The sequence below is a fragment of the Eumetopias jubatus genome, unplaced genomic scaffold (assembly GCF_037043125.1).
Source record: "Eumetopias jubatus isolate StellerSeaLion01/CBP00866 unplaced genomic scaffold, mEumJub1_p1.0 scaffold_9, whole genome shotgun sequence".
Taxonomy (NCBI): domain Eukaryota; kingdom Metazoa; phylum Chordata; class Mammalia; order Carnivora; family Otariidae; genus Eumetopias; species Eumetopias jubatus.
Window position 1 is genome coordinate 119,760,010 of NW_028274815.1, and position 27,373 is coordinate 119,787,382.

Below are 27,373 nucleotides of genomic sequence, written 5' to 3' on the forward strand. Positions count from 1 at the left end.
TCATACTGTCTGATCTTTCCCAGCACATCCCTTCTGCCATAGTGGGACCTGGCAGGCCATTTGTGGGCATGCTCATACCTGTCTCTGTGTATTCCCTGGATTTCATGACTTCCCTCTTTTCCCTGTGATCACATCCTCCACTGTTCAGTGCTCACATTGGATCTGGCTGCCTCCATGGGACCTTCCTTGACTATTCTGCTTCTGAATGATGACTTTTCTGTGCCTCTGTGCTCATTCAGTCAGACCGGACTGCATAGTATGGAATTCTATACTGTCACAATTGTATCTGGTTATATTTGATACATGCTAGTGTTGTCTCGCCAACTTGGGTAGAGGCCACATTTCCTTCTTCAACACCTCTCACAATGCTAAGAATAGTAGACAGTGATGAAGTGCAGATTGGCTGGTTGGGTGTTTTCTCCTTCATGTGCTAATACAAATTCAGAATTAGGACTCTTGGAACACCTTTCAGCAGCCCTTCTACGAAAGCCCCCTGTAAGACACGTATACCAAGTTATTTAGTCTCTAATTTTGGGATACTCTAACCCCCGGGGTTCCCATTTCATTTTTATTGTTAAAAATTTGATGTTTACATTGAACTGAAATCTCTCCCACTTTAACTTTCACCTACTGGTTCTAATTCTAACTCTTGATAGTGGAGTCCTCTTTCTAGGCAGTAATGATGTCTGAAGATAGTGCTCATGAAGATAGTGATTTGTTTCTGCCAGTACTTTAAGCTATTTGTTGTATGACAGAGATTCAAGTACTTTTATCATCCTGGTCATTTTTCTCTCGGCAGTGTGGGTTTGACTACGTATGTACCTCTTAAAGGTACTGAGTACAATATTCTAGGTCAGTTGGATGATCTTTACGCTCTGTAGGATATTATATTTTCATTAAAATGTACTTTGAGACTGCATTGGGTTTTTGAGAACTTGATGATTTGCATAAAGTCAACTAAAATTAGAGTCTTTTCACACATTTATCTTTTGTCTGTTTTTCTCATCGTGTACTTAACTTGTTTGGGGGTATTTGGATGTACAGAACTCTACATTTAAACTTGAGATCTCTTTATGTAAGATTTACCTCATTATTTGGATCCCAACTCGTTCTCTGACATATTAACTCTGCAGCTCAACTTTTGGTCAGCCACAGATTTAATGAGCCTGCTATGTGTGGGTCCTAATCAAAGACACTGGTGAAAATATTGAACAGAGATAGATTCACAAAGCACACCATCAGAGATTTCCATTCAGGTTGACAGGGATTTTTCAATGTTGTCTCCAAGGTTATCACCATACACTGTCAAATACTTTTATGTCTTGATTTCAGAGACCATTTTCTGCCTTTTCAGTCTAGTCACTATCAGAAGAGAAAATATGGTTAGGCTGGTGTGATTTGATCTTAGTAACCTATTTCCTTGCCAGCAGCCCATTTGATATTGTTTTTGAATCTTGTGTGGAACATGACAAACTCACATGGTCCATATACTTTGTGACATCTGTCTCTGTCCTGTATTAGAAAACTGAAGTCACATTTTCCTATTTCTGGTCTGCTGGTATTTCACCTGTTTTCCACAAATCCTTAGAGGCTTGAACTCACCATCAGATTCTCCTGGTCTTTGAAATTTTTAGACCATCCTTCTCCTAAGAGGAGAGAACATTTTGGATGGAAAACATCTCTTGAGCAGTGTTGCCTTCCATTATCAGAGGTATTTGCGTTCAGGCATTAGGAAAGGAGAAAGGGAGAGGCCACTCAAACTAAGGATTGAGATGACAAAAATGTGTTGGGGAGTATTAGTTTTCCAAATGAAGTGTATATGGGGAAGGCCTCATGGTACACTGGTAGTACGTCAGACTCCAAATGAGATGCATATGAAGGGTCAGGTGATATTAGGACTACAAGGTAAAATCATTACAAGATACTTTCTCTCTGTGTTTCAGTTTCTTCATTATAAAATGGGAATAATAATGGTACTTACCTCATAGGGTTGTTTTGATAGCTAAATAAAAGAACGTGTGTAAAGTGGACCAGTGCCTCATGATAAGTGCCAGTTATTATTGTTAATTGAATGTATGCAGAAATCTCTATGGACATAAACATTTCTGAATGTTAAAGTTTTGTTCAGTTGAATTCTGGTTTACAAAGCGTTTTTTAAAAATATTCTTATTTAGTAATTACAATAGTTCTGTAAGGTGTACTATTAGTGCCTCCAGTCTTATCTGTAAAAATGAGGATAATGTCTACTCAGGACCACACAGTGAGAAGGCAGCAAGCCCTGATTCCTGGTTGCTTAAAAATGACTTACCACATCTGGGCCTGAATTTCCTCATCTGAAATATTGAGGTTTGGCTGGTCTTTGGGTCCTTTGCTGGGTCTAGAATGCTTTAGCTAGTATAATCCTGACACCTGGAGCACATAACATATTTTTTTAAATATATCTTTGGGAGCTCCACAGTTTAGAAGTGTGGTTAGTTGGGTTCTCTGGATAGCAGGCTCTGAGAAAAATTTCCTTGCAAGAAGTTAATTGGAAGGTGCTCTTAGGATCAGCCGCTCTGTGGGCGTGAAGGAGGCAGGACTGAGCAGAGGGAAGCACTAAGCTGGGGCAGGTGCAACAAAGAGCTTTGAGGCCGGGATGGGACTTGATACGCCCATATCACCCTTTCACTGGCTGTGGGCTGTCCCAGGACAAAGCGGAGATTTGGGGTGAGGTGCTGCTGCTTGGCTGAGAGCAGGTCCTAGAGAGGGATGCAGTTGAAAGCTGTGGCCACCATCTCTTTGCATCTGGGAGACTGGAGTTTTCAGTCTTGGAGGCAGGATTCTAGACCACACAACCACAATGTCCACCACAGGGAGTAAATCTGACTTGCAAAGAGGAAGCATGGCTGTGGTCAATTAAAATTCAAAGAGCAGAAGAACACATTGATGCATGAGGTAAACTTAAGATTTTGCTTTGGGGATTAACTGTTATCTTTTGCATTCTCCATAGTATTATGCAGTTGCTTGGCGCATTTCCTTCACCCAGTGGTCCTGCCTCTCCTTGTAGTCTGGTGAATGAGACCACTTTGATTAAATACTCCAGGCTGCCAACCATAAACAAACATAGTTTCCGGTACTTTGTCTTGGATAACAGTGTCATCCTGGCAATGCTGGAGCAACCTCTTGGAAATGAACAGAGTAAGTTTCAGCACTTTGGGCCTTCTCCACTGCTAAATCAACGTGTTCATCAGTACTCGCAGGCTGTTTACAGGATCAGGGAAGGAAAAGACTGCAAATGCACACAATTTTGCGTTTGTCAGAAGGTCTTTTGGCTGTGTGATAGTAGTAACTGAAAAATTAGAGGGTCAGAAAATGAATACACATATTAAATAGAATCTCTTAGAGCTCTTTGTATGTATCTGAAATACATACAAAGAAATCTCAGAAAGGAGCTCTTTAGTTCTATAAAAAGTTTACTTTAGTGGGGTATTTTCTCTTCTGTACTATGTATAAAAATTATTATTACTCTTCTTGAACTTCGGATCCTGCCCTTCTCCTCCTCTGGCCCTCACTCCATGTTGTTGTATTTCTGTTACCTGTGCCACCCAAACAGGCAGGAAATTTGAGGAGTCATCTTGGCCTGCTCCTTCCCGTTTCTCCCTTCCATAACTGGTGTCCAAGTTTCTGCTTACCCAGTGACTCTTACATCTTTTTTTCCTCTGCATCCCTCCCAATACATCCAAATGTAGGGCCTTATTATTTCTTACTGAGATTATTGTGGTTGCTTCCTACATGGTCTGATCCCCCCTCCTCTGGTTCCAAAATGTCTTATCCCTTACCCCAATCCTACTTGCTGCCACCATTATACTCTTCCTCAGGTATGGATCTGACCATGCCAGTGCCCTCCTGAAAACCCTTTAATGATTTTCCATTGACACAGCATACACTCCTTCCCTCCTCAACTTCCCTCCAATTATAAGCCATCTCAAGGTATATGATTACCACTGCACGCAGGCTACTCAGAGTATATTTTTTTTCTGATGGCAGTTGGAATCAGCTAATATGTAAAGGAAGCATGTTCTCAGAGAGACCCTTATTTCCGGGAAAGTGAAGGTTACAGAACCTATGGGCAGAGAGGGTCCAGGGAATCACCCACTGTTCCTTCATTTACAGGTGAAGAAATGGAGGCTCAGAGAGGGTATGTGACTTGGTCAGGGTTACTCGAGAAGTACATGGTATAACTGGAACTGGTGTCCAAATTTTCTGAGCCTCATACTGTCCTTTTCTGTTGTCCCTGCCCCATAGGATTTTCTCAGTATGAAAGACTTGTTACCTTTACAAAGGTGAACAGGGTCTTACAGTCCCATGCAAATTCTGTTGAGACTGTATGAGTAGAATCTCATGAATCCATAAAACGAAAAAGAGACATTTCTCTGTAGTTCACAGATGAATGAATACCATGACAGATTTCCATTGTGTAGTGGTAAGATACAGTGACTTTAATATAAAAGATGTGGCCTTTAATCATTGCCCAGGTCCAGAAGTGCTAGTTCCAACTCTTCCCTGCATGCGCTTCTTTCTTCTCTGTCCCAGACCTAGGGCTTGCTTCACTTTCTTCCCTGGCTTGTGCCTATTATTCATGATTCCTCCAGCCTTCTACTCCCAGGCCACCTGCTAAGGAGTCTAAAATCTCCATGTTTCCTTTGGGTTTCCTGGCCTGAGGGGCAAGTGTCAGCCCTCTTCCAGATTTTTTAGGACTTCCCTACTCTTATTCCAAGTAATTTCACTGTATTGGAAGTGTACTAAAAGTATAGACAGTTGGGATTTTATAGATATACAAGGACACTTTAATAGTTGATTGTAATAGTTAATAGAAGAAGTGAGAAAGAAAAGTTTGAAAAAGTTTAACTCCCACACCAGGACAAAGGAGGGAATAAGAAGGAGGATCTGGGTCACTCAGGAAGTCCATCTTGAGTTCCTCCCTGCCTCCCCAATTCCCTGCCCCTGAACTTCCCCTGGGATGGAACAGTGACTGCCTGTGGTGGATAGCAGTACACAGGCGTGGGGGAATGCAACAGCAGCACTGCAGACACCGGTCTGTCTTTCTGTACTAAGAATATTGGCTAGGACAGGGTTTGCCAAAAATGTGTATGTGTACCACTGGAGGCATGAGATGGTGTTAGTATATTGGTGAACATTATTTTATGTATTGTTAAACATGTATTTAAAAAATACATTATCAGAACACCAAAATTCACAGTTTTCCACTTAAAGATACACAATTTCCTTCTAAAATAGATTTAAGTTTAAAAAAGTGGTTGATACAAAGTAAGATAATTGTACTTACGGTATATGGATATGGCAGAAACCGCAGAGGTGGCACATGGACAAGAACACTGTGGCTTTCAAACACTGTGCTGGGGCTTGGATTATTAGAGGCTCTACAGTTGATAACAGGTGTATTTTAAATCACTGTTGTCTGAAATAAAAATTTTTTACACCAATATTTTATTCTAGATGATTTTTTCCCCTCTGTCACTGTGCTGGTCCGGGGAATGTCTGGAAGACTTGCTTGGGCACAACAACTTTGCCTTTTACCCAGAGGAGCAAAAGCAAATCAGAAGGTATCTATTAGAAATTATAGGGAAGTGACTAGGAGTGAGTGAGTGCGTGCATTCGAGTGTGCGTGTGTGTTATGATTTAAAGGTTAAATAACATCCCAGCAAAATTCATTGATAAATATTTTTGATCCAGGGTTCAGTCTATTGGTTCACATCAGAATCATCTTAGGAGCCCATAAATCCCACATCCACTAAATTACTCTTTAAAGAATCTTCATGACAGATGTATTTTCAAAAAGCTTTTCAGGTGATTCTGAATCCACTTATGATCAAGAACTACTGTTCTGAGCCGTGGCCTCATTTTTTTATGTTGTGTTAAATATAATAAAACTCAGGTATGCGCCATATATGAAAAAAATTTGGCCAGACTCTCAGTCTCTCTGGCAACAGGACTTAGTTTCACATTGTTTTTACATAATTTATTCCTGTATAATTGGTAATATGCCCTATAATTTTTTTAAGATGCTGTATAATTTAATGAAATCTTATTTGGGATGGCTTAGTTTATTTTCTTTGTAATGTTGTACTTTTGTGAATAAAATTTACTTGTGGGAGAAGGTTGGAAAATTCAGATAATGAAGAAATTTTAAATCATCTGTACTCTGACTTTCCAGAGGTAGTCACTAAGTACTTCAGTGGATTTCTTTACAGCCTTTTTTCCTTTCTGTACACGATAATATTAAATAGAATTTGAGTCCTTTTTGTATACCGTTTTTTCACTTATTACATTACAAGCTTTTACTTATGTTACTAAAAATTCTTTAAAACATGACTTCATAAAATGTCACCAGCATTTAAGAGAGACAGCCACAAAATTGGAGCATGTGTCTAAAATCACTTAACATCCTGGCTGTCTCTTTTAGATGAGATGTGTTTTTACCCTGTGAGGAGCACACCCCTGTTTTTGCTTGGTGGCATCATGCAGATCACATTCTGTCAGCACTGTAAGCCACTAAATTAGCATTAAAGACAGGAGGAAGGAGATCAGGAAAGGAACTAAAATTTGTTGATGCTTTAGTATGTGCCTTATACATTTTTATTTAATCATTACAACATCCTTGTGATGGATTATTTCCACTTTTCAGATGCAAAAACAGAAGCCGCACAGTTAAAAGTGTATCAAAGCAGGGATTTGGAGCCATGAGGATGTAGATTTGGTATTCAGTTGAACTCCCTGTCTAGAGAGGCCCCGGGGACCTAAACTTGTACTTTGTTATATGGGATGATTTGAGAACCCTTGGAGAAGAGGGAAGTTTGAGCCTTAAGTTCTAAACTGCCTTATCCGTTGGTTTACCACTTAATATGGGAGATTCTGGCCTGGGGCTGTTAGAGGTATCCAACCCGTAAGTCACAAAATCTGCAAAATGATGAACATGTTTATAAAAAAGGAATACACTGGTACACAGGCTGTTTACCTTTAGTGTTAGCAGTGGTATTTGCAGATTCTTACTGAGTTCCAGTGTTATGTAATCCTAGGGAAACAGGCATCTAAGAGACCAGGGAAGTACCTGTCATTACAGATGGCACCAAATGTAATTCACATAACATGATTTGTTTTATTTTAACAGCTTTTTGTACCTGAACCTCGTCCAGTTCCTAAAAATGATGTTGGATTTAAATATACTGTCAAACATCGACCATTTCCTGAAGAGGTGGATAAGATTCCTTTTGTGAAAGCAGATCTGAGCATTCCAGATTTGCATGAAATTGTCACTGAAGAAGTAAGATAAGTTATTGTCAGCTGTTGTTAAGGGAATGATTAAACATTCTTGAACAACTGCCATGGTCGAGACTACTGCTTTTTTTTGATGTTATTGGAGGTGGTTCATAAGATGACCTAGATCTCTCTCATCCAGGTTACCATGTAGTAAGAAGTATTTGTGGCTGATTGAAAGGACCTGGACCCCTCCTAGAGAGGTGCCTGGGCTGGTCCATGGTAGGTTTCAGCAGGATGGGGACATGATCAGAATGGTGGAGGATATCTGGAGAAGGGAGACCAATTCAGAGATTTTGATGACCATCAAGGCAGGGAAAAGGAAGGACTACCTGGCTGATAGTGGAAGCTGAAACACATGGAATGTGCTGTAGAGGTAAACCCAAGCAGTCTTCGATTGATGAGAGAAGGAAGAAAAACTGAAGAACTTAGATTCTGAAGTTGAGTGACAAGGAGATATCAGTGCTATTTACAGAAATATGGATTATTTAGGAAGAGGACATGTTTGGGAAGATGGGAAAAATGTATTTGGTTTTAGATTAATTTAGATAATTAGATTAAGTAATTGGTATCTTAGATCAAGAGAGAAGAAGTTTAAGAAGTAGGGGGCAGAAGTACGTCAGGGCGTGAGCGAATAGGACAGGAATGGAGGCTGCTTACACCAGTCAGAGATCGGAGAGAAGGAGCACTAAGTAGAGGCCCCTGGATTTTGGCATGAACGTGTGGGTGACCTTTGAGAGCAGGTCCAAGAGAGTGTTAAAATCAGGGACAGGAGTGTAAGGTGCTGAAGGGTGAGTGGTTAATGAGAGGCACTGAACATGAACTACACAGTTAGCATTTAAGAGAGTGGATAAGGGGCGGCTGGGTGGCTCAGTCGTTCAGCGTCTGCCTTCGGCTCAGGTCGTGATCCCAGGGTCCTGGGGTCGAGCCCCACATCGGGCTCCCTGCTCCGCGGGAAGCCTGCTTCTCCCTCTCCCACTCCCCCTGCTGTGTTCCCTCTCTCGCTGTGTCTCTCTCTGTCAAGTAAATAAATAAAAATCTTTAAAAAAAATTTTTTTTAAGAGAGTGGATAATAGCATGAGGAAATGGCCTAGCTAAGGCAGGGCAAAGCTAGTTTTTACTTTTCTTTTTTCTTTCTTTCTCTCTCTTTTTTAACTCACAGTTGTGAGGAATATGAACATGCTTAGAGGCTGAAAGGAAGGAAGCAGTGGAAAAAGGGCCTGTGTCTGCTAATACTGTAAGATGGGCTAGGAAAATGATAAGTAATCAAATAAAGCCCTAGAGGCAGTACGGTCAAGAGTCTGAGTGATGGTGTCTAGAAAAACCATATTTCTGGCAAGACAGGAGAGAAGGAGAGAACAGGTGGAGGTTCAGAGACATTTGAAGGTGGAAAGGAGGGAGCTCATGTAAATATTAAATTTTAGTTCTTAGCAGTGAAATAGGGAATAAAAGATAGCTCATAAAATTGCCAGGCAGCCCAGCCCAGGTTAAATAGAATTGTCTATAGTGAAATTATTTAACTTACTGTGCTTACTTCTTCAAAAGTCCTTGGGATCCGGAGGCATTAAGTAAAAAAATTTGAGTGGTGTGGAGATTGATGGGGGTAAGAATATGGAAGAATAAAAAAAAATGGCCATTTATATGTTTAGAAGAGGGTACTAAGATGTTAGATTTGGGGGGTTAGGCTTGGTTGGGAAATAGATAAAGCCAGGATACTACTGGCCTGGGACAACACGAGGAGGGATTGAATACTCACAGTGCTGGGAAAGCACAGCTGGGGAGTGAAGGTGTGGGAGAGCTGCAGGAGGGGGCTTGTGGTTGGAGAAGGGAATCTCACCATTGTAGCTCTTTAAAGTACCGCTTATCTGAGGTACAGAGTGTGCTCGTAGATGGCCAAAGCTGTGAAGGTTGAGGAGGTTATAGAAATACAAGCCAGGCTATTGGAAGGATCATCGCTCACCCCAGAGGGTGGAGTTTAAGCTAGGATTGATCAGAAGGGAAGCAGGCGGTCAGAGAGAGTCTCTGAATCTAGTGGAGTAATCCATACGGATGAGGACTTTCAACATGAGGGGCTGTAGGGTGAGGGTGGACAGTGGTGAGGGAGAGGGGGTGAAAGCAACAACTCTGCCCCCTTTCTTGCCCATTTGAGGGGAAGCAGAGACAGAATGGTTTCATTTACAGCAAGGAGATGAAGGACATCATTGTTGAGGCTACAGGGGAATTTTTTGGGTATTTGTTTTAACCTTGAAACATGTTTGCTTAGTTGCATTCTCTGTTGAATTGAAACTCGGTGTTGATCAGTGAAAATTATCTGCATTTCCTTAGTTGCTTAAAGCTTTATTTTTATTCTTAATTTAAGATTAATCCTAGTACTTTTATGATAATTCCAAAATAATTAAATATTTGGTTTATTTCAGTTAGAAGAGAGACATGAAAAATTAAGGAATGGCATGACCCAGCAGATTGCTTATGAAGTACACCTTGAACATCAAAGTGAGGAAGAACTGCAAAAGAGAAGTTTTCCTGATCCAGTTACGGATTGTAAGCCTCCACCTCCTGCCCAGGAATTCCAAACAGCACGCCTCTTCCTTTCCCACTTTGGATTTTTGTCCTTAGAAGCATTGAAGGTAATTTTCCTATGAGTAAATATATTCATAAATTAACATGGAGTTGATAATAGCTAAAACATTTTTGAGGACAGAAGGAATTAAATAAATAAATCTTACCCTGCATTGCAAGTAGATGAAATTCTGTGGTGCTGTAGTTTTTACTCTACAAGTCCAATACCGTTTGTCCCATGAATCCTTCCAGATTGAGGGGACGATCTGCCTGTCTGAGGGGGCTGCTTTGGTAATACACCTAGCTCTGAAATTCCCTGAGTACTGTAGGGCCCACATCACATGTATAAATGAAATCTACATATAATTAGAACAAGAATATTGAAAATCTTCTATCAACATTTATGACTGAAGGTACAAGCTACAGTGGCCTCTGCTCTTTAGTGCAACTTTTAAAAAGTAACAGGTATTTGTGAGCAGAGAACTTCTTATGTTGTGCAGGTTCTAAGATCAGACTGGCTGGGTTTATGTTTTGGCACCAGTGCTTGCCAGCTGTGTGATCTTGGGCAGTTGCCTGATGTCTCCAAGTCTTAGCTCCTCATCTGAAATGGAGACAATAAAAGTACCCACCTCACTGTGGCTGTGTGCAACTGTGTGAGATGCTTCATGCAGTATTTAGTGCACAGCCAGCCAACCTGGAAGGTAAATATTGCCTTTTTTTTTTTTTTTTTTTTTAAGTAGGCTCCTCACCCAGCATGGGGCTTGAACTCACAACCCTGAGATCAAGTGTCACACACTCTACTGACTGAACCAGCCAGGGCCCAGATATTGCCATTATTCTTTTTTTTTTAAGATTTTATTTATTTGAAAAAGCACAAAAAATGTTTAAAATGTGGGGAGGTACAGAGGGAGAGGAAGAAGCAGACTCCTCACTGAGCAGGGAGCCCGATATGGGGCTTGATCCCAGGACCCTGAGATTATGACCTGAGCTGAAGGCAGACGCTTAACCGACTGACCCACCCAGGCACTCCTATTACCATTATTCTTAATTCCATTATCCTTAAAACAATTTTACAAAGAAAGTGATACTATTCCTGTTTTACAGATGTGGAAACAGGCTCAGAAATGTGAAATAGCTTGCCCGAGGTGGATTTGGGGTTTGTACTAAGGCCTCTTTGTTTTGAAAAGCACAACTGACATGTGCTAGGCAAGAAGTTGCTCATTGCACAAGTTGTCCCCTGCCCTCACTCCCTAGCAGCTACTTGGTTAAAGGCCAGAGGTTAACTTTTTAGGGAAGCAGGGCCAACATTGCTGGTTTTGGGTTTCAGCACATCGAAAATGTTCTGTGTTGTAGAAAAGTGAGTTGGTGATGGAGAGTATGAACATTACTCTGAGCTCGCACAAGTGGGGGGAGGGGCATAGGGAGAGGGAGAGAAGAATCTCAAGCAGGCTCCAGCATGGAGCCCAATGTGGGGCTCAATCTCACAATCCTGAGATCATGACCAGAGCCAAAATCGACTCGGCTACTTAACCGACTGAGTCACCCAGGCTCCCCCCATGAAATTTTTTATTTTTTTCTAGAAAGCGTGATACATTACAGAGAAAATAGGATCCAAAATTATATACATGGTATGGTCTCCATTGTCTTTGACAAAAAAAGCAATTGAAAGGAAGTATACAAGAATGTTAAATAGCTTTTCTAGTTCAGGATAATGGTTGTGCTATTCCTGCCACTTAATAATTTTTTTACTTAATATTAAACCATGAGCAAGTATTGCTTTTATAATTAGAATAGTGAAAAGAGATGATAATTTCTCCTTTCTTCCTTTGGTGGTAGGAGCCTGCAAATAGTCGCCTACCTCCTCACCTTATTGCACTTGACTCCACGATACCTGGATTTTTTGATGACATTGGGTATCTGGATCTCTTGCCATGTCGTCCCTTTGACACAGTTTTTATTTTCTATATGAAACCAGGTCAGAAAACAAACCAGGAGGTAAGATTTCTGAATTTTGGGGATAATTTTTTATGCTGTAAATGTTAAAAAGTTTTACTTGGCTTTTGTTTTTGCATAGTAGGAGGGAGGTTATACTTGATGCTTAAAGAATTGTGAACCAGTTCAGAATGAAATTAATGAAAATTGTGATGCCCAGAGTCCTAAGTCTTTTGACGCTCAAAAGAAGGTGATTTAGAGAGGAGCCATAGTGTGTCTTTCTTCCCCTTGAAGAATTCAGGTTGATAGGACAAAAGAAACTGAAATATAAAAGGTTAACCACAAAAAGCTAAAGCTAGGCTCGATTGCTTAAAAAGATGAAAAATAGCAACAGATATTTACTGAACATCTTCTGTGTGGCTCACCGTGCCTGGGTATAGAAGTGAGTAACAGTCTTTCCTCTCGAGGAGCTCACCTTCCAGGTAATTTTACAAGCCAGTAATTTCACTTGAGGCATGCATAGCATACGGCGGGGAAAAGAACACCCTGAAATAATATAAAAGACAGAAGTGGAAGACTTAATAAAACTTAAGTTAAAGAAGACTTAAGTTGGTGCATGTATTAAAGAGAGTAGAAGGTTGAAGAAAAATATAAGATGAGGGATAATGGGAAAACTGAGAGTAAATGACAAGAGATTTGAAGTGTCTGTTGGAAATGAATAGTTGAAACATCCAATAGGCAGGCAGTTACCAACTTTTGACTAGGAAAGGACCAAAGGAAGATTTATCAAATACAGTATTAGATGTGTAGGGCACTATGACTACGTGATCTTGGAATTTTACTGTAACCCTTATAATACTGTTAGCTAATCAAATTGATCATACCTTAAAAAATCTATCAAAGTCACAAAATGTTTATTTCTATTAGAAGCACTATTTCAAATAATTGGTGAACTGCTAGAAAATGAGATTGATTTATGAGAAAGTTCTTCTCATCTCATGCTATTGATTCAATAAATATTTATTAAGTGTTCACTATCAGGTGCCAGGGTTACAGTGGTGAACTGCAAGGTATCTGAGATCAGATCAGATCTACAAGGTATCTGAGTCCCAGAACTACTGTCTAACGGGAAAGACAGATGACTAAGCAACCGTAGTAAAGTGTGCTAATTAGAAGCATGTTATAGTAGCCATCAACAGGAAAACCTAATCTTGTTTTGAGAAGGTTAGTAGAAAAAGACATTTTAGCTGATACCTGTGGTTACACTGGGAGTAGGTAAAAAGGTAGAAGCAGGTTGTTACTAACAAAGTTGTAGCATGTGTAATGGCCCTGAAGGTAAGAAAGAATTCCATCTTCACAAAATTCACTGGAGTCCAGGATACTTTGGAGCTTGGGAGAATGTGGGCTTATGATAGCTGGAGGTGAGACTAGTGGAGTCCAGGTTTTTGAAAGAACCTCAGAATGGGGTTGATTGCAGGAGTTGAGGATTTGTTTGGAAGAAGTCTCATGCATGGTTCGTATGACAATAATAGGGCCATTTTTCTCCTTACTGTGAAAGAAGACACAAACTGTTGAGGTAGCTCTTAAATTAATTCAGTTTCCTTAGCTTTCTAGGAACTGAGTGATTAGAGCATTGCAGTCTTTGCAGCCTCCTATAGAATGTCTGAGCTGCACTTTCCCTAGCTGCAGGGTAGCTTTAGATTAATTTCTAGCTGCCAGCCAGTGGCCTGCAGGTTGAATTTGACTCATCTATTGTGTCTTGACTAACTTTTCAGAAATTGTTTATTTAAAACTTCCACTTCTGAATAAAAATTTTAATTGAAAGAAAACTGGAAGTGGCTGTCAATCAGGTTCCTGACGCTTATAGGACTGTGAAGGGCTATGGGTGAACTACATAGGTGTACTTCTAACGAGAAGTGTTTAAGACATGATGGCCTGGCAATTTTCGCCCAGTGGATTGACAGGTAATAGAGGGAACACCCCGTATTTTGATTTGATCAGTCCTCTGTATGGTCTTGACATAGATTAGCATTGATGAACCACATCTGTGACTTGTGGACCAACTCTGTCACTGTCAATTGGAGAGTTTTAAAAATAGTGATTCCAGGATCCTACTTCTGCTGATGCTGTGTAGAAGGTCTACAGTGGTCTAAGAAAATCTCATGTTTAAGAAATTGCCCAGGTGGCAGATTTATGTTTCCCTGATCCTATAGAATCAATGTCAGCTCACCCCTCTCTGAATTCAAGAATGCCTCAAATCTCTGTATGCTGACTTTGGGTGCTATCAACAGTGATATCTGTTGCTGTGTTCACTGTCAGGTGATCCTTATACTCTTTGCTTTCGTGTTGTATGATTTGTTTATGTGTTTTATAGATGTCATTCATACTGCATACTTTTTTTTTTTAAGATTTTATTTATTTATTCATGAGAAACAGACAGAGAGAGAGAGAAAGGCAGAGGGAGAAGCAGGATCCCCTCTGAGCAGGGAGCCCGATGCGGGACCCGATCCCAGGACCCTGGGATCATGACCTGAGCTGAAGGCAGACGCTTAACCATCTGAGCCACCCAGGCGCCCTTTACTGCATACTTTTAATATTCTACTACAGATATTAAATTATAAGTTGAATGATCTTAGATTAAGAACTATAGATCAGATAAATCAATTAATATTTTAGTCATTTATTCTCACAACGGAAATAACATTTAATGCAAAATTAAATGAAAGTTAAATGTTTTATAATTATTATTGAATAAAAAGTTTAATGAAATGTTCAACAAAAATATTCCCTTGGTGATCTTGATACATTCCCCCCTTTTCATTTACAATTTGTAGAGGATTTCTCATTTTCCTTCCCTTAGCATAGGTTTTTCAACAGCAGTACTATTGCTATTTTAGGCTAGATAATTCTTTGTTATGGGAGCTGTCCTATAAATAGGACATTTAGCAGCATCTTTGGCCTCTACTCACTAGATACCAGTAGTACCCCACAAGTTGTGATGACAAAAATGTCTTCAGACATTCCAGTTGGTCCCTAGAGGGGAAATCACCCCCATGAGAACCATGGTTTTAGGGACTTTTCGAGGCCCAAGCCTAGGTATTAAATCTGGTATTTAGTTAAGAGGGGAGAACCTTCTGGTCACTTTATTTTTTTCTGGAATGGCTGCATTCTCTTCTTTGGACTAAGAGGAGGATGTTTTCTCGCTTATTATACCTAATCTTTACTGAATTTTTAATAGATTTGTACTTTTATATCCTTTGTCATGATGTGTAATAAAATAATCACATACCTGTGTAAAGTACCTCACTAACCAGACAGTAAAGTCTGTGAAGACAGGGACGTAGCAGTTTTAATTTACTTTTAGTAAATATGTCTAGTTTAGTAATTGTTTTGCTAGAGGGGAAGCTAAAGGCTTTACTTGCATTATCTCGCTTAATCTTCACAAACATCATTATTATCCCTACTTTAGAGTTGAAGATACTGAAACAGTGAGGTTAAGAAACTTTCCCAAGGCCCAGCCAGGATTTGAACCCAAATCTAACTAGAAGCATCATTTTTAACTATAGGGATGTATTCCTAAGTTTATTCTGAGCTTAGACTTAATTTGTCAGATACTTCAAAGCTAACTGATTTTTATGGAGATTTATTTTGATATGCTCTTTTGTTTCCTTCATTATAGCTGATGATTGGTATGTATTTCAGATTTTAAAGAATGTGGAATCTTCCAGAAATGTTCAGCCACATTTCCTAGAATTTTTGCTTTCTCTTGGCTGGTCAGTAGATGTGGGCAGACACCCTGGTTGGACGGGGCATGTTTCCACCAGTTGGTCTATTAACAGTTGCGATGATGGTGAAGGACCTGAACAAGGTAAAACTCATAATGGTCATTGTTTTTTCTTGTTTTGTTGTTCTTGATTTCTCCCTCTTTACTATAAGTTTGTAGTCTTATTTTACAAAGAAACAAACAAACCAGAGGTATATTAAAGAAAAGTTTTCTTCCCCTAATTTGAGTCCTTAGAAGAGCCCACTTAACACTAGTTTGTATATTCTTTCAGATGTCTTCTGTATAAATGGGGGAAAAAATTATAGACAGATAGATAAAGTTAGTTAATATAAAATTCATGGCTTAAATAACATAAGGCTAATAAGTTCCCTTTTATATTATGAGTAAACAAATTCTATTTTCTATAAGAGTATTATAATGAGATTTACTTGCTAATACGTTTGCTAACGTATATTTTGTCCAATACAGTTTTCTATTAACAGGTGTGTTTTATAGACTTTGTGGCTATAATTAAAGGTTACATTCTTGGGATTTTTTTTTAAGATTTTATTTATTTGATAGACAGCGAGAGAGGGAACACAAGCAGGGGTGGTGGGAAAGGGAGAAGCAGGCCTCCCACTGAGCAGGGAGCCCGACGCAGGGCTCGATCTCAGGACCCTGGGATCATGACCTGAGCCGAAGGCAGATGCTTAACAACTGAGCCACCCGGGTGCCCCACATTCTTGGGATATCATATAGAAACCTTTGTAGTAAACAGCTGTCTTGGAGAGATTCATGCCTATATCTACAAATCTTCTTGAGGAACTATAATCAGGATAATAAATACCAGAGCAAGTATAAATTTAAACTTAAGACCTTTGCACCACCTGGCTAATGCTCTTTGTTCTGAGGGCTCCTGAAGTCACTGAAGAGTTAATACTATCTCTGAAGTGGGTGATACCTGTATCCAGTGCTTTGAATTATCAGAGTTGCTCTGTCAGCAAGATTGTACTCTCTCGGGGTTTCCCACTGAATACCATGGTGACTTGTGACCTGTCATTTTTTCTAATTTCAGTCAAGATTGAATCGAAGTATTTGGGGATATACTCTAATTTTAATTTCCACATATCCTTTAATATATGCTTGAGTATATTTAATTCCTATAAGTAAATTTATAAAGGATATGCACATTTTTCAATTAGATAAAAATATCATTGGATGCTTATGGTTGCAGTAACAGAAAACTTGACCCAAACTGGCTTATATTTTAAAGGTCATTTATTGTCCGATGTAAATGAAAATTCCAGAGGTTAGTATACATTTTTGTTGTCATTTTATCAGCACCCCATTCTCTTGCTCTGCAATTTTCCTTTAGCTCTGCTGTTCATATATTGACTTTGTCCCCCTAGCCTGGCTTCTCTCATAGTACAAAAAGGCCGTACCAGGCTTTACATTCACATACCAACCGTAGCCTGAAGAGGAGAGATTAGCTGGGTCTCAGAACCTCCCTACATCCAGGTCCTGAGATACGCAGTGATTTGTCCACTCCAGACCTGTTGCCGTGGCAAGAGAGATGGAATGACCCGGTAGAGAGCTATAGACGAGGTCCCGTTGGTATGAAGGGTCAGTCCCACACGGGTCACACCTGCGGCAGAGTGGGTGTTGGGGCAGTGAGCAAAGTGTCTACTACAGTAGACGCAGTGTGCCTTCCCACTGTCTAAACCAGGATTTGGCAAACTATAGCGCATCCTGTTTTTGCAAATGAAGTTTTATTGGAACTCGGCCACACCTGTTTATGTATTGTTTATGATGGCTTTCATGCAGCAGTGCTGTCATACTTGAGTCGCTGTGGCAGAGACCTTTTGGCCTACAAAGCCTTATTTACTGTCTGATCCTTTACAGAGAAAGTTTGTTAACCTCTGGTCTAAACTTCTGTTTGCCACATCCTCACCCACATTAAGTATCTTCCAATCTGTTAGCTGAGAAATGATTGAGTTTCAGCATTTTTTCATATTTTTATTTCTCTCCTGAGAACTACTTGTTCATTTCCTCATCCCAGTTTTTTGTCAGGTTTTTGGTCTTTTATGTATTATTGGTAAGGCATTATGTTCGTTTTAATTGAGAATTATACTAGCTCTCAGGAATGTTATTTTTGTTAATTCATTCTTGCTGGCTTAGAGCAGATACTATTACTCAGAATGCCTGTACATTTTATGTTCTGTCACTGACCATTGAGGAAAGTAGAGCAGAAGCAGAGCTGAGGAGAAGTAGAAAGACACCAGGGACAGAAATGCCTTGAAAGCAAGAGTATGAAACACACAGATACCTGCCCTGACTCCTTTCCGAGGTCTGCGGTGGTCGTCTTCCTTTGGATTATTACCTCTTCCCAAAAAACTGTTTTCATAATCTGCCTCATACAGATGAGTTCAAGTCTCTGCTAATCAGAAGTGGCCTAATTTAGAGCAGTTTCAGAAACTGTGAAATTAAGATTTTATCATTTAAAGTTAGTGTAAAGACATTTGATGAACATTTATGGTTTATTCTTCTTATGCACTCATTGGTTCTTGCTGGAAACGTGCCTTCTGTTGATTACCATTTTATTAACCAGTTAAAATTTCATGAAGCAGGATGAAACTGATTTTCCCACTTTTTTGGAGCAGTAATGGAGTGTTTCTCATTCCTAGATGAAATGATTTCCTCTGAAGACGTTGGGGCTAGCATTTTCAATGGACAGAAGAAGGTGCTGTATTATGCCGATGCCCTTACGGAAATAGCTTTTGTAGTTCCTTCTCCTGTCGAGTCCTTAAGTAAGAGCATTTTTTGTATGGTGGTGTTTTAAAATCTATTTTTTGTATTCACTGGTTTGTGCAGTATTTTTGCATTGGGAGAGATTCTGAAGTCATCTAAGTCATTGTTTAACTTCTAAGGCATGATAGCATTTAGATTATGCAGAGGTATAGGATGTTAGCTCTTCTTAACTTTCTTTTTTTTTTTTTAAAGATTTTATTTATTTATTTGAGAGAGAGGGAATGAGAGATAGCACGAGAGGGAAGAGGGTCAGAGGGAGAAGCAGACTCCCCGCTGAGCAGGGAGCCCGATGTGGGACTCGATCCCGGGACTCCAGGATCATGACCTGAGCCGAAGGCAGTCGCTTAACCAACTGAGCCACCCAGGCGCCCTCTTCTTAACTTTCTTAAGGACACAGTTAAAGACAGGTAGACTGAACCTCTCATAATAATCTTTAAGTAGAGAAGGGGACCCACTTCAACCTGTTTTTTGTTTTTCTTTAATTAATCAGTACATAGAAGTCTTGTTTTCCAGTTTATTCATTTTTTTCTCTATTTATGAATGAACCCCCACCTACTTGCCTGTTTCCATGTGAGAGCCTTATGTCAAACCCCAGAGAATCCTACCATTGGAAGACTCTCTACAATTGGAAGATAGCATCTGGCTGATCTTCTGACCTCAAGTAGGAGAAACTTCACAGCCTAGAAAAGGTGGCGAATTAAGCCTGTTCTTCCAAAGAATCAGGAGTGATTATTACTTTTCAGTCTGAACCCATAGTCTTATCTGGCCTAGAACCTTTGCTTCTTGCAAATTAAGTCCATTTCTTTGTGCCTGACCAGGCAGTAGGTAGAAAATTTCACTTTCTTCATTGAGACCATCTGTAGGATGGGCTGCTATACATCACACTGCCATGGTCTCATCTCTAGGCTAATGACTTTTCTCGTGCCCTTGCTCTGGCAGCCTCCTGACCTTTGTACTGGGACCCTTGATTTCCCACACTAGGCCCCCTACCCATGTCTTACATTCTCAGGCCAGTTGTGTCCCTGGCAGGAGGGGCCTTCCATGGTCTAGGTCAGTATCCCTAGCAGCTGTTTGCCTTCATGTCAAGGCTGTGATCTACTACCCTAATTCCAGAAGCCAGGCCCCATTTGCCCTCTGTGAGTTGAGTCCCTGCTTCGTCTGTAGCCTAGCCTGTTTGCACCAACAGAGCTAGAGCCTTGTCCTTGTACTTTAGTTGCCACAGTTGGGTCTTCACCTCTTGTCATGAAACGTTCTGTGTTCTGACTGTGCTCCTGCTCTGACTTAACCTCCTCCTGTGTCTTGAGATTTGTCTTTGTGTTTGTTTTTTCTGACTCTTTGTGTGTTTGTCTCCAACCAAATCACTTCTTAGTCACCGAGACTAGGTCCTCTGTAGCTTTGGCATGCCCCAGTGCCACTTGGTACCATGCTACATGATTGAATATGTTATCAGAATAAAAATTCAGAGAATACAGATGGCTTATATTCTTCATCTGAAAAGTCAAATTATTTTCTGATCTTACCTCAGTTATCCTGTAGCACAGGAGCTGGCACGCTGTGGTGCACAGGCCAAAATCAGACCACCAAGTATACTTTCTACATTTTTAGCGTTGTAAATAAAGTACAAAAAAGAATATGCAGTAGAGACCTACATAGCCAGCAAAGCCTAAAATATTTACTGACCCTTTACAGAAAAAGTTTACCAACCTTTTGTCTAGAGGCAGTGCTTCTCTTAAGTGACTTAGGTTAGACTATTATCATAATTAGTTCAAAGACTTCTCTAAAGAAGTAGTAAATATAATTGATTTTTTTCTTTACCCTGTAGCTGATTCATTGGAAAGTAACATCTCGGACCAAGATAGTGATTCAAATATGGATCTTATGCCTGGAATTCTGAAACAGCCATCCCTGACACTTGAGCTTTTCCCTAATCACACAGACAATCTTAATTCCTCACAGCGGGTAAGTAACTTTGTTGATACAGCTCTGCAAATTTGTCGTGCAGTAGGGGTAATTATAGAATCATGCCTTTAATCAACCTTTTAATTGTAACCTAGAGAGCAGTGATAGCGGTACTGATTCATTAGTATCTTAATTTTTTAAAATCAAATTCTCACAATTTTCTTTTTTTCAGCTTGCAACAAATAGGTCATTCTAAGACAGCCTCTGTTGTTTTCCTTGATTTGGCCATTCTGGTACCATGCTTGGGTCTCTCACCCATTCCTTCTCGGGCCTAGGTTTTTATTTGGTACCCGTAATATCCACTAAAGGTATAACAGTAATGGGGCGCCTGAGTGGCTCAGTCGGTTAAATGTCTGCCTTTCAGCTCAGGTCATGATCTTGGGGTCCTGGGATCGAGCCCCAAGTTGGGCTCCATGTTCAGCAGGGAGTTTGCTTCTCCCTCTCCCTCTGCCCCTCCCTTCCGCTCATGCACACACTCACTCGCTCTCAAAACCTTAAAAAAAGGAGGGGTACAACAGTAGCTATACGTTCCGCATCTTTAATCACGCAACATTTGACTTAAACAAGTCTTCTCTATACAAATGGTAGCACTTTGGACACTAGCCCAGTGTGTGACTAGACTCAATGAGTGAGGCACACAGCAGCCACCACAGGAAGGGAGCATTGTACTTTGACACTATTTTTCTTGCCATATGAGTAGATGTTATGTCTTTATTTTTGTTTTTTCCTCATGTTACTTTTTTTTTTAAATTTTTATTGTTATGTTAATCACCATACATTACATCATTAGTTTTGGATGTAGTGTTCCAGGATTCATTGTTTGTGCATAACACCCCGTGCTCCACGCAGAACGTGCCCTCTTAATACCCATCACCAGGCTAACCCATCCCCCCACCCCCCTCCCCTCTAGAACCCTCAGTTTGTTTTTCAGAGTCCATCGTCTCTCATGGTTCGTCTCCCCCTCCGATTTCCCCCCCTTCATTTTTCCCCTCCTGCTATCTTCTATTTTTCCTTAACATATATTCCTCATGTTACTTTTTTATCCTTACTGGAAAGTGGCAATGTGTGGTGGTAGGGTATAGGATCATTTCATAAATGTGGGAAGATTGATTTGTAACAAATAATAAGAAAGACAAAAGAAGTGTAAACTTGATTGAACCATTCTTTGATTTTACAGGATTTTAATTTGGCTCCTTCCCCATGAAAGTTGTTTTTAACATAAATACAGTTGACTCTTGAACAACAGGGTTTTAAACTACATGGGTCGACTTATATGTGGATTTTTTTTTTAACAAATGCAGTACAGTATTGTAAATGTATTTTCTCTACCTTATGATTTTCTGAATAACATTTTATTTTCTCTAGCTTTACAATACATAATATATCTAATATACAAAATATGTGGTAATCAACTATATTATTGGTAAGACTTCTCTTCAACAATAGGCTATTAGTAGTTAAATTTTTGGAGACTCAAAAGTTACACTTGGATTTTTAACTGCATGGAGAGGAATCAGCACCCCAACCCCTGCATTGTTCAAGGGTCAACATATATATGCTTGAGAGAGAATGAAGGAGAACTATTGACCTTTAAAATTAATTTAGGGAAAAAAAAATAAATAATAAAGTAAAATTAGGAAGGGGCGCCTGGGTAGCTCAGTTGTTAAGCATCTGCCTTCGGCTCAGGTCATGATTCCAGGGTCCTGGGATCAAGCCCTGCGTCGTGCTCCCTGCTCAGTGGGAAGCCTGCTTCTCCCTCTCCCACTGCCTGCTCCCCCTACTTGTGCTCTCTCTCTGTGTGTCAAATAAATAAATATAATCTTTAAAAAAATTAATTCAGGAAAAACAGTTAAGTTGTTTAAGATTTTCTGAAGTAGACTGATTTTGAAAATCAGGAGTTACATATTTAAAAGGTTTCATAGAATACAGTTTGGAGATGAACATGTCTTTGTAGGGTGGTAATGTAGGATTTCGGCCAGATCTAATATTCAGTGATTGGTGGTCCTTGTACTCCTTTTCTGAATGTCAGTATGGTTATCCCTTAAAATCCAAAATCTTTAAGGCACCATGTTTTTATTACTCACACCTTGCAGACTACTACTAACCTTAAAAATAAAACTTATTTTATCACCAAAAATGGGTTTACTCGAGAATAGCAAAGAATTCCAATTGGGGACATGCAAGCTATGGCAAAACTATCGGCAAATCCAGCAAATGAAGGAGAGGAACATCATTTTATGGAGAATGAGGAGGAAGTTGGGAGGGGTCGTTCTGAGTAGAAATCCATAGGAGAAAAGCAAGAGTTCAGGATGAGAATGACTGACCAAGGTTTCTCACTGGCTGAGTTGCAGTGGATTTCTTGGCAGGAGATTCCGTGCACATCTTTTCTGGTGGGGCCTATAATTGATTCTTTTCTATTGTGGTCTGTAATGGACAGTCCTTCATGTAATTGCTACTGGGTGGTATGGCTCCTTTTTCTAGCTTCCCACTTTAGTGAGGTTTCCCTTTATTAATTTTCACACTACTAACTAAAAAAAGAAAAATATCTCATTAGATACAGAAAAAACAGTTGACATAAAATTCAACATTCATTCATGACTTTCAGCAAACTCTGAATAGAAGAGAACTTTCTCAACCTGAGACAGAGCTCTACTGGAAGCCTAGAGTTAAGATTATACTATACAGTATTGTTGACTGGTTTTCCCCTGAATGGAGGACAAAGCAAGGATGTCTGCTCTCACCACTTGTATTTAACATGGAGTCCTGTACAGGGAAATATAACAAGAAAAAGAATTAAAGTACATAAGAATTGGAAAGGAGAAGTAATACTGTATGTATTTGCAGATGACATGATCATATATGTAGAAACCCTGAGGAATCTTTTTTAAAAAATCTACTAGATCTACTGAGTGAGTTTATTAAGGTTATAGGAAAAAAGGCCACTGTGTTAGGCTGAATTCTAAGATGACCCCCAGGGACTCTTGTCCCTGTATGATGTCCTCCCCTTGTGTGTAGGTAGAACCTGTGAATATGATGAGATATTATGTGAGTATGTTACATTATATAGCAAAAGGGATTTTGTGGATATAATTACTAAGGTTGCTTTGAGTTGATCAAAAGGGAGATTACCCAGGTAGGCCTGACCTAATCATAGGAGCCCCCCCCTTTTTTAAGACTTTATTTGAGAGAGAAAGAGAGGGCACAAGTAGGGGGAAGGGCAGAGGGAGAAGCAGACTCCTCGCTGAGCTGGGAGCCCGATTCTCAATCTCGGGATTACAGGATCCAGACCTGAGCTGAAGGCAGATGCTTAACCAACTGAGCCACCCAGGTGCCCCATAGGAGCCCTTTAAATCTAGGGCTGAAGTCAGAGATTCAAAGCTGATTAGGAGCCATGCTAAGAAAATGGTCTTTGAGTAGGGCTGGTGTCTGCCACCAATTTGGGGAAGATCTCTTAGCCACAGTCATTTTCTGTGACTGCCACAATACAAATAGAAATGGAAATAAGAATTTAGGGGAATTGCCATCGTCTCTGTAATCTGCTGAACACAGGTATATTTCTGTGCTAATAAAGCAGTTTTATTTTAAAAATTCAGCTTAGTTATGAGAGTCTCTCTTCTGTCCACGTATCTTTGTTTAGGGCTTTAGCATAAACTCATCCCTGCTGCGTGCCCTCCGAGTGGTGGTGCTCAGAGCACCGGTTTGCTAAAGGGGAGCCACAGAGCCCTGCTAGCCCTTGAGAAAAACTTCAAGCCGATCAGGTGGGCAGGGAAGCCAGAAGCAAACTGCATGATATCAAAGACATAAGCAGCTCTTTTTTTCTTTCTGTTGACAAAAAAAAGGACTTTTTTGGCCTAGATTGCAGTAGGAAACTTCTGGCCTAGAAATGAGAACTAGAAGTAATTTGCTTATGGGACATTTTAGAGATTAGGCTCCCCAGGCAAACTAGTGACATTGCTGTGATGAGGAAAGCATTCTGCTTGCTGGCCATAGATGGATAGACTTAAATCCTTTGAAGCCCTCATTAAGACATTGCCCGAAAATTTTTCAAAGGTTTTATTTATCCATTTATTTTATTCTATTTTATTTCTTATTTTTTTTTATAATTTTTTTATTATGTTAGTCACCATACAGTACATCATTAGTTTTTGATGTGGTGTTCCATGATTCATTGTTTGCCTATAACACCCAGTGCTCCATGCAGTACGTGCCCTCCTTAATACCCGTCACCAGGCTCACCCATCCCCCCACCCGCCTCCCCTCTAGAACCCTCAGTTTGATTCCCAGAGTCCATAGGCTCTCATGGTTCGTCTCCCCCTCTGATTTCCCCCTTCATTTTTCCCTTCTCCTAATGTCCTCCCTGCTGTTCCTTATGTTCCACAAATAAGTGAAACCATATGATAATTGTCTTTCTCTTTTTGACTTATTTCACTTAGAATAATCTCCTCCAGTTCTGTCCATGTTGATGCAAATGTTGGGTATTCATCCTTTCTGATGACTGAGTAATATTCCATCATATATATGGACCACATCTTTATCCATTTATTTTAGAGAGAAAGAGCGCACACTAGCGGGTGGAGGGACAGAGGGAGAGGGAGAAAATCTCCAGCAGACGCGGGGCTCCATCCCACAACCCCAAGATCAGGACCTGAGCTGAAACCAAGAGTCGGATGTCCAACCGACTGAGCTACCCAGGCACCCTGCCCACAAGTTTTATTTTTATTAAAGTATAATTGGTCAGTATTCCTTATCTTCTTTGAGAATTTAAGACCTTCATTTCTTTGTTCTAGGTTGAGACTTGATAAACAGGAGTCAAAGAAGAGCTTTTTTGCAAATATATTTCACTTTTTTCCTCAAGTGATTTCCCATGACCTGATATTTACATCACTGGGCAGGTTGATGAATATGTGGCTGGGTAGTTTTATTAAGCTGCTTCTTTTTTTTCCCCTCCCCCTTCTCCTTTTCTTGATCTCATATAGCTTAGTCCCAGTTCCAGAATGAAGAAGCTGCCTCAGGGTCGCCCCGTGCCTCCCCTTGGACCTGAGACAAGAGTTTCTGTAGTCTGGGTGGAGCGCTATGATGATATAGGTACTGTGTGTAAGGACTTTGTCCATAAGTAAAATTACTATAGAATGACAATGACTTGCTGAATGTCTGGGGAGACGCAGCACAGATGTGGTATGGTGGCCAGAAGCTGGGGCTGGAGTTCAGCAAGCCTGTGTTGGCATCCTGGCTCTGCCTCTCACTCAGTTTCTTTAAGCCTTAGATTACTCATCTGTTAAATGGAGACACTCATGGCACTTCCTAGTTGTGATGACTAGGGGATGTAAAACTTTTAGCTCTTGTTGATATCACAGTGAATGGCTTGTTGCGACTTGGTCCCACTCCATGTAGCTCCTGGTCATCCCAAGACCTCTGGAAAAGGGAAGGGGAACACTTTCCTCACCTCTGCATGAACCCTACTGTCTAGTTCTGGTGTAAATATTAATTTGTCCTTAGGAATTCTGCTTTGGATAAGTTTCTTATGAATTTTTATGTAAGCAACATGAGAGCATTAGAAATGCATACTTAGCCTAGAATCTCATCCAGCTCAGGGTTTGTGGAAAGGTGTGATCATTGCTTTCCAACCAAGCCCTCAAAGACCACAGATCATGTTCTATAAAAACTCAGCTTTAGATGAACTTAGCCAAAATTTGTCTTGAGGGAGATTTCTTTTTGGTGAGGAATGGTTAGGATTATGTATTTTAGGATACCACAGTCCATATATTTATTACACACTTGTATAAAGAGATTAGGAAATTCGATTTCATACTATTTATTTTAGAAATATAAGGGAGGTATTAATTGTAATGCTCTTATTTTCTTCCAGAAAACTTTCCCCTCTCAGAGCTGCTGACAGAGATCAGTACTGGTGTGGAAACTACTGCAAACAGTAGCACTTCTCTGAGGTACACTCTTTCTTTGCCTGAGGCTCATCAGCATGTCTTGAAGCCTAGAGAAACCTATTCATGATAATATGTCAGTTGTGATTTCATAAAGAAAGACATAAGGGAACAAAAGGGATGAAGGCAATAGGAAATAAGCATAGGGGAAAAATCAAAGAAGTTGGTAGATAACGTGCACAAGGTGATAAATTAACAAGCATTTTAAAATGGCATAATTAATTGCTGTTTTACATTTATCTGCAGCAAAGAGAAAAATGGTGGAAGCAGTTAAGTATTAATGAAGACTAATAACAGACTGTCAATATTAGATAGGAGTAATAGAGTTAAATTGGTCAAAACATTCTGGGTGGTTAAAATGTCCTAATTAAATGAGCTATTTAATGGAAAAATATTTCTAAGTAAAATGGAATACTAACTTTATTATAGTTAAGATTCCTATTTTAGCTGCCCATGCACAAAAAGGATAAAAGGGGATAATTGGATTCTAGGATTAATAACAATGTGTCTGTGTAGGCTTTATAGTTTCAAGGCTTTTTGCTTGCTTGCTTTTGGTTTAAACAAGTATTTTAAAACAATTCACAAGAGGTACCATTATCATTTCTGTTTTACAAATGGATTAAAATAGGATGATAGAAGTTATTCTTCAGTTTCACACATTCAGTAAATGAAAGAGAAAGTGATCTGAACTCAGGCTTCTGACCCCAGATGCTAGCCTTATTTTGTACATCAGAGAGCTGCCTTTGATATCAAGCTACATGATCTGATTTGTATTGCATTTAAGATGAATTTGTTCTTAACATCATTAGATTGTTGTCATAGAATTGGAGTGAAGGTGGTTTATTTTAACATCATATTTTTAAATTTCCAGAAAAGGATAAGTCATTCTTTTTTTTTTTTTTATGTTCAGTTAAGCCAGCATATAGCACATCATAAGTTTTCGATGTAGTGTTCAACCTTAGTTGTCTATAACACCCAATGCTCATCACAACACGTGCCCTCCTTAATACCCATCACTCGGTTACCCCATCTCTCCACCCCCCTCCAGGAGGACAAGTCGTTCTTAAAACTTCGTGTTTTTTCTGCTAAAGTATTTTAA

General features: G+C 39.8%; 1 protein-coding gene across 2 annotated transcripts in view; it reads left to right on the forward strand.

The window, feature by feature from the left end:
* Positions 1-27,373, forward strand: part of RALGAPB (Ral GTPase activating protein non-catalytic subunit beta) — an 82,499-nt gene that overhangs the window by 48,612 nt on the left and 6,514 nt on the right. For both annotated transcript variants that reach the window (XM_028121874.2, XM_028121875.2), the window contains exons 19-28: positions 2,990-3,177; positions 5,497-5,603; positions 7,169-7,321; positions 9,732-9,941; positions 11,710-11,868; positions 15,508-15,673; positions 18,253-18,375; positions 20,199-20,335; positions 25,312-25,420; positions 26,202-26,280. In XM_028121874.2, the coding sequence (XP_027977675.1) occupies positions 2,990-3,177; positions 5,497-5,603; positions 7,169-7,321; positions 9,732-9,941; positions 11,710-11,868; positions 15,508-15,673; positions 18,253-18,375; positions 20,199-20,335; positions 25,312-25,420; positions 26,202-26,280 (1,431 nt within the window). The remainder of the gene's footprint in view (positions 1-2,989; positions 3,178-5,496; positions 5,604-7,168; positions 7,322-9,731; positions 9,942-11,709; positions 11,869-15,507; positions 15,674-18,252; positions 18,376-20,198; positions 20,336-25,311; positions 25,421-26,201; positions 26,281-27,373) is intronic.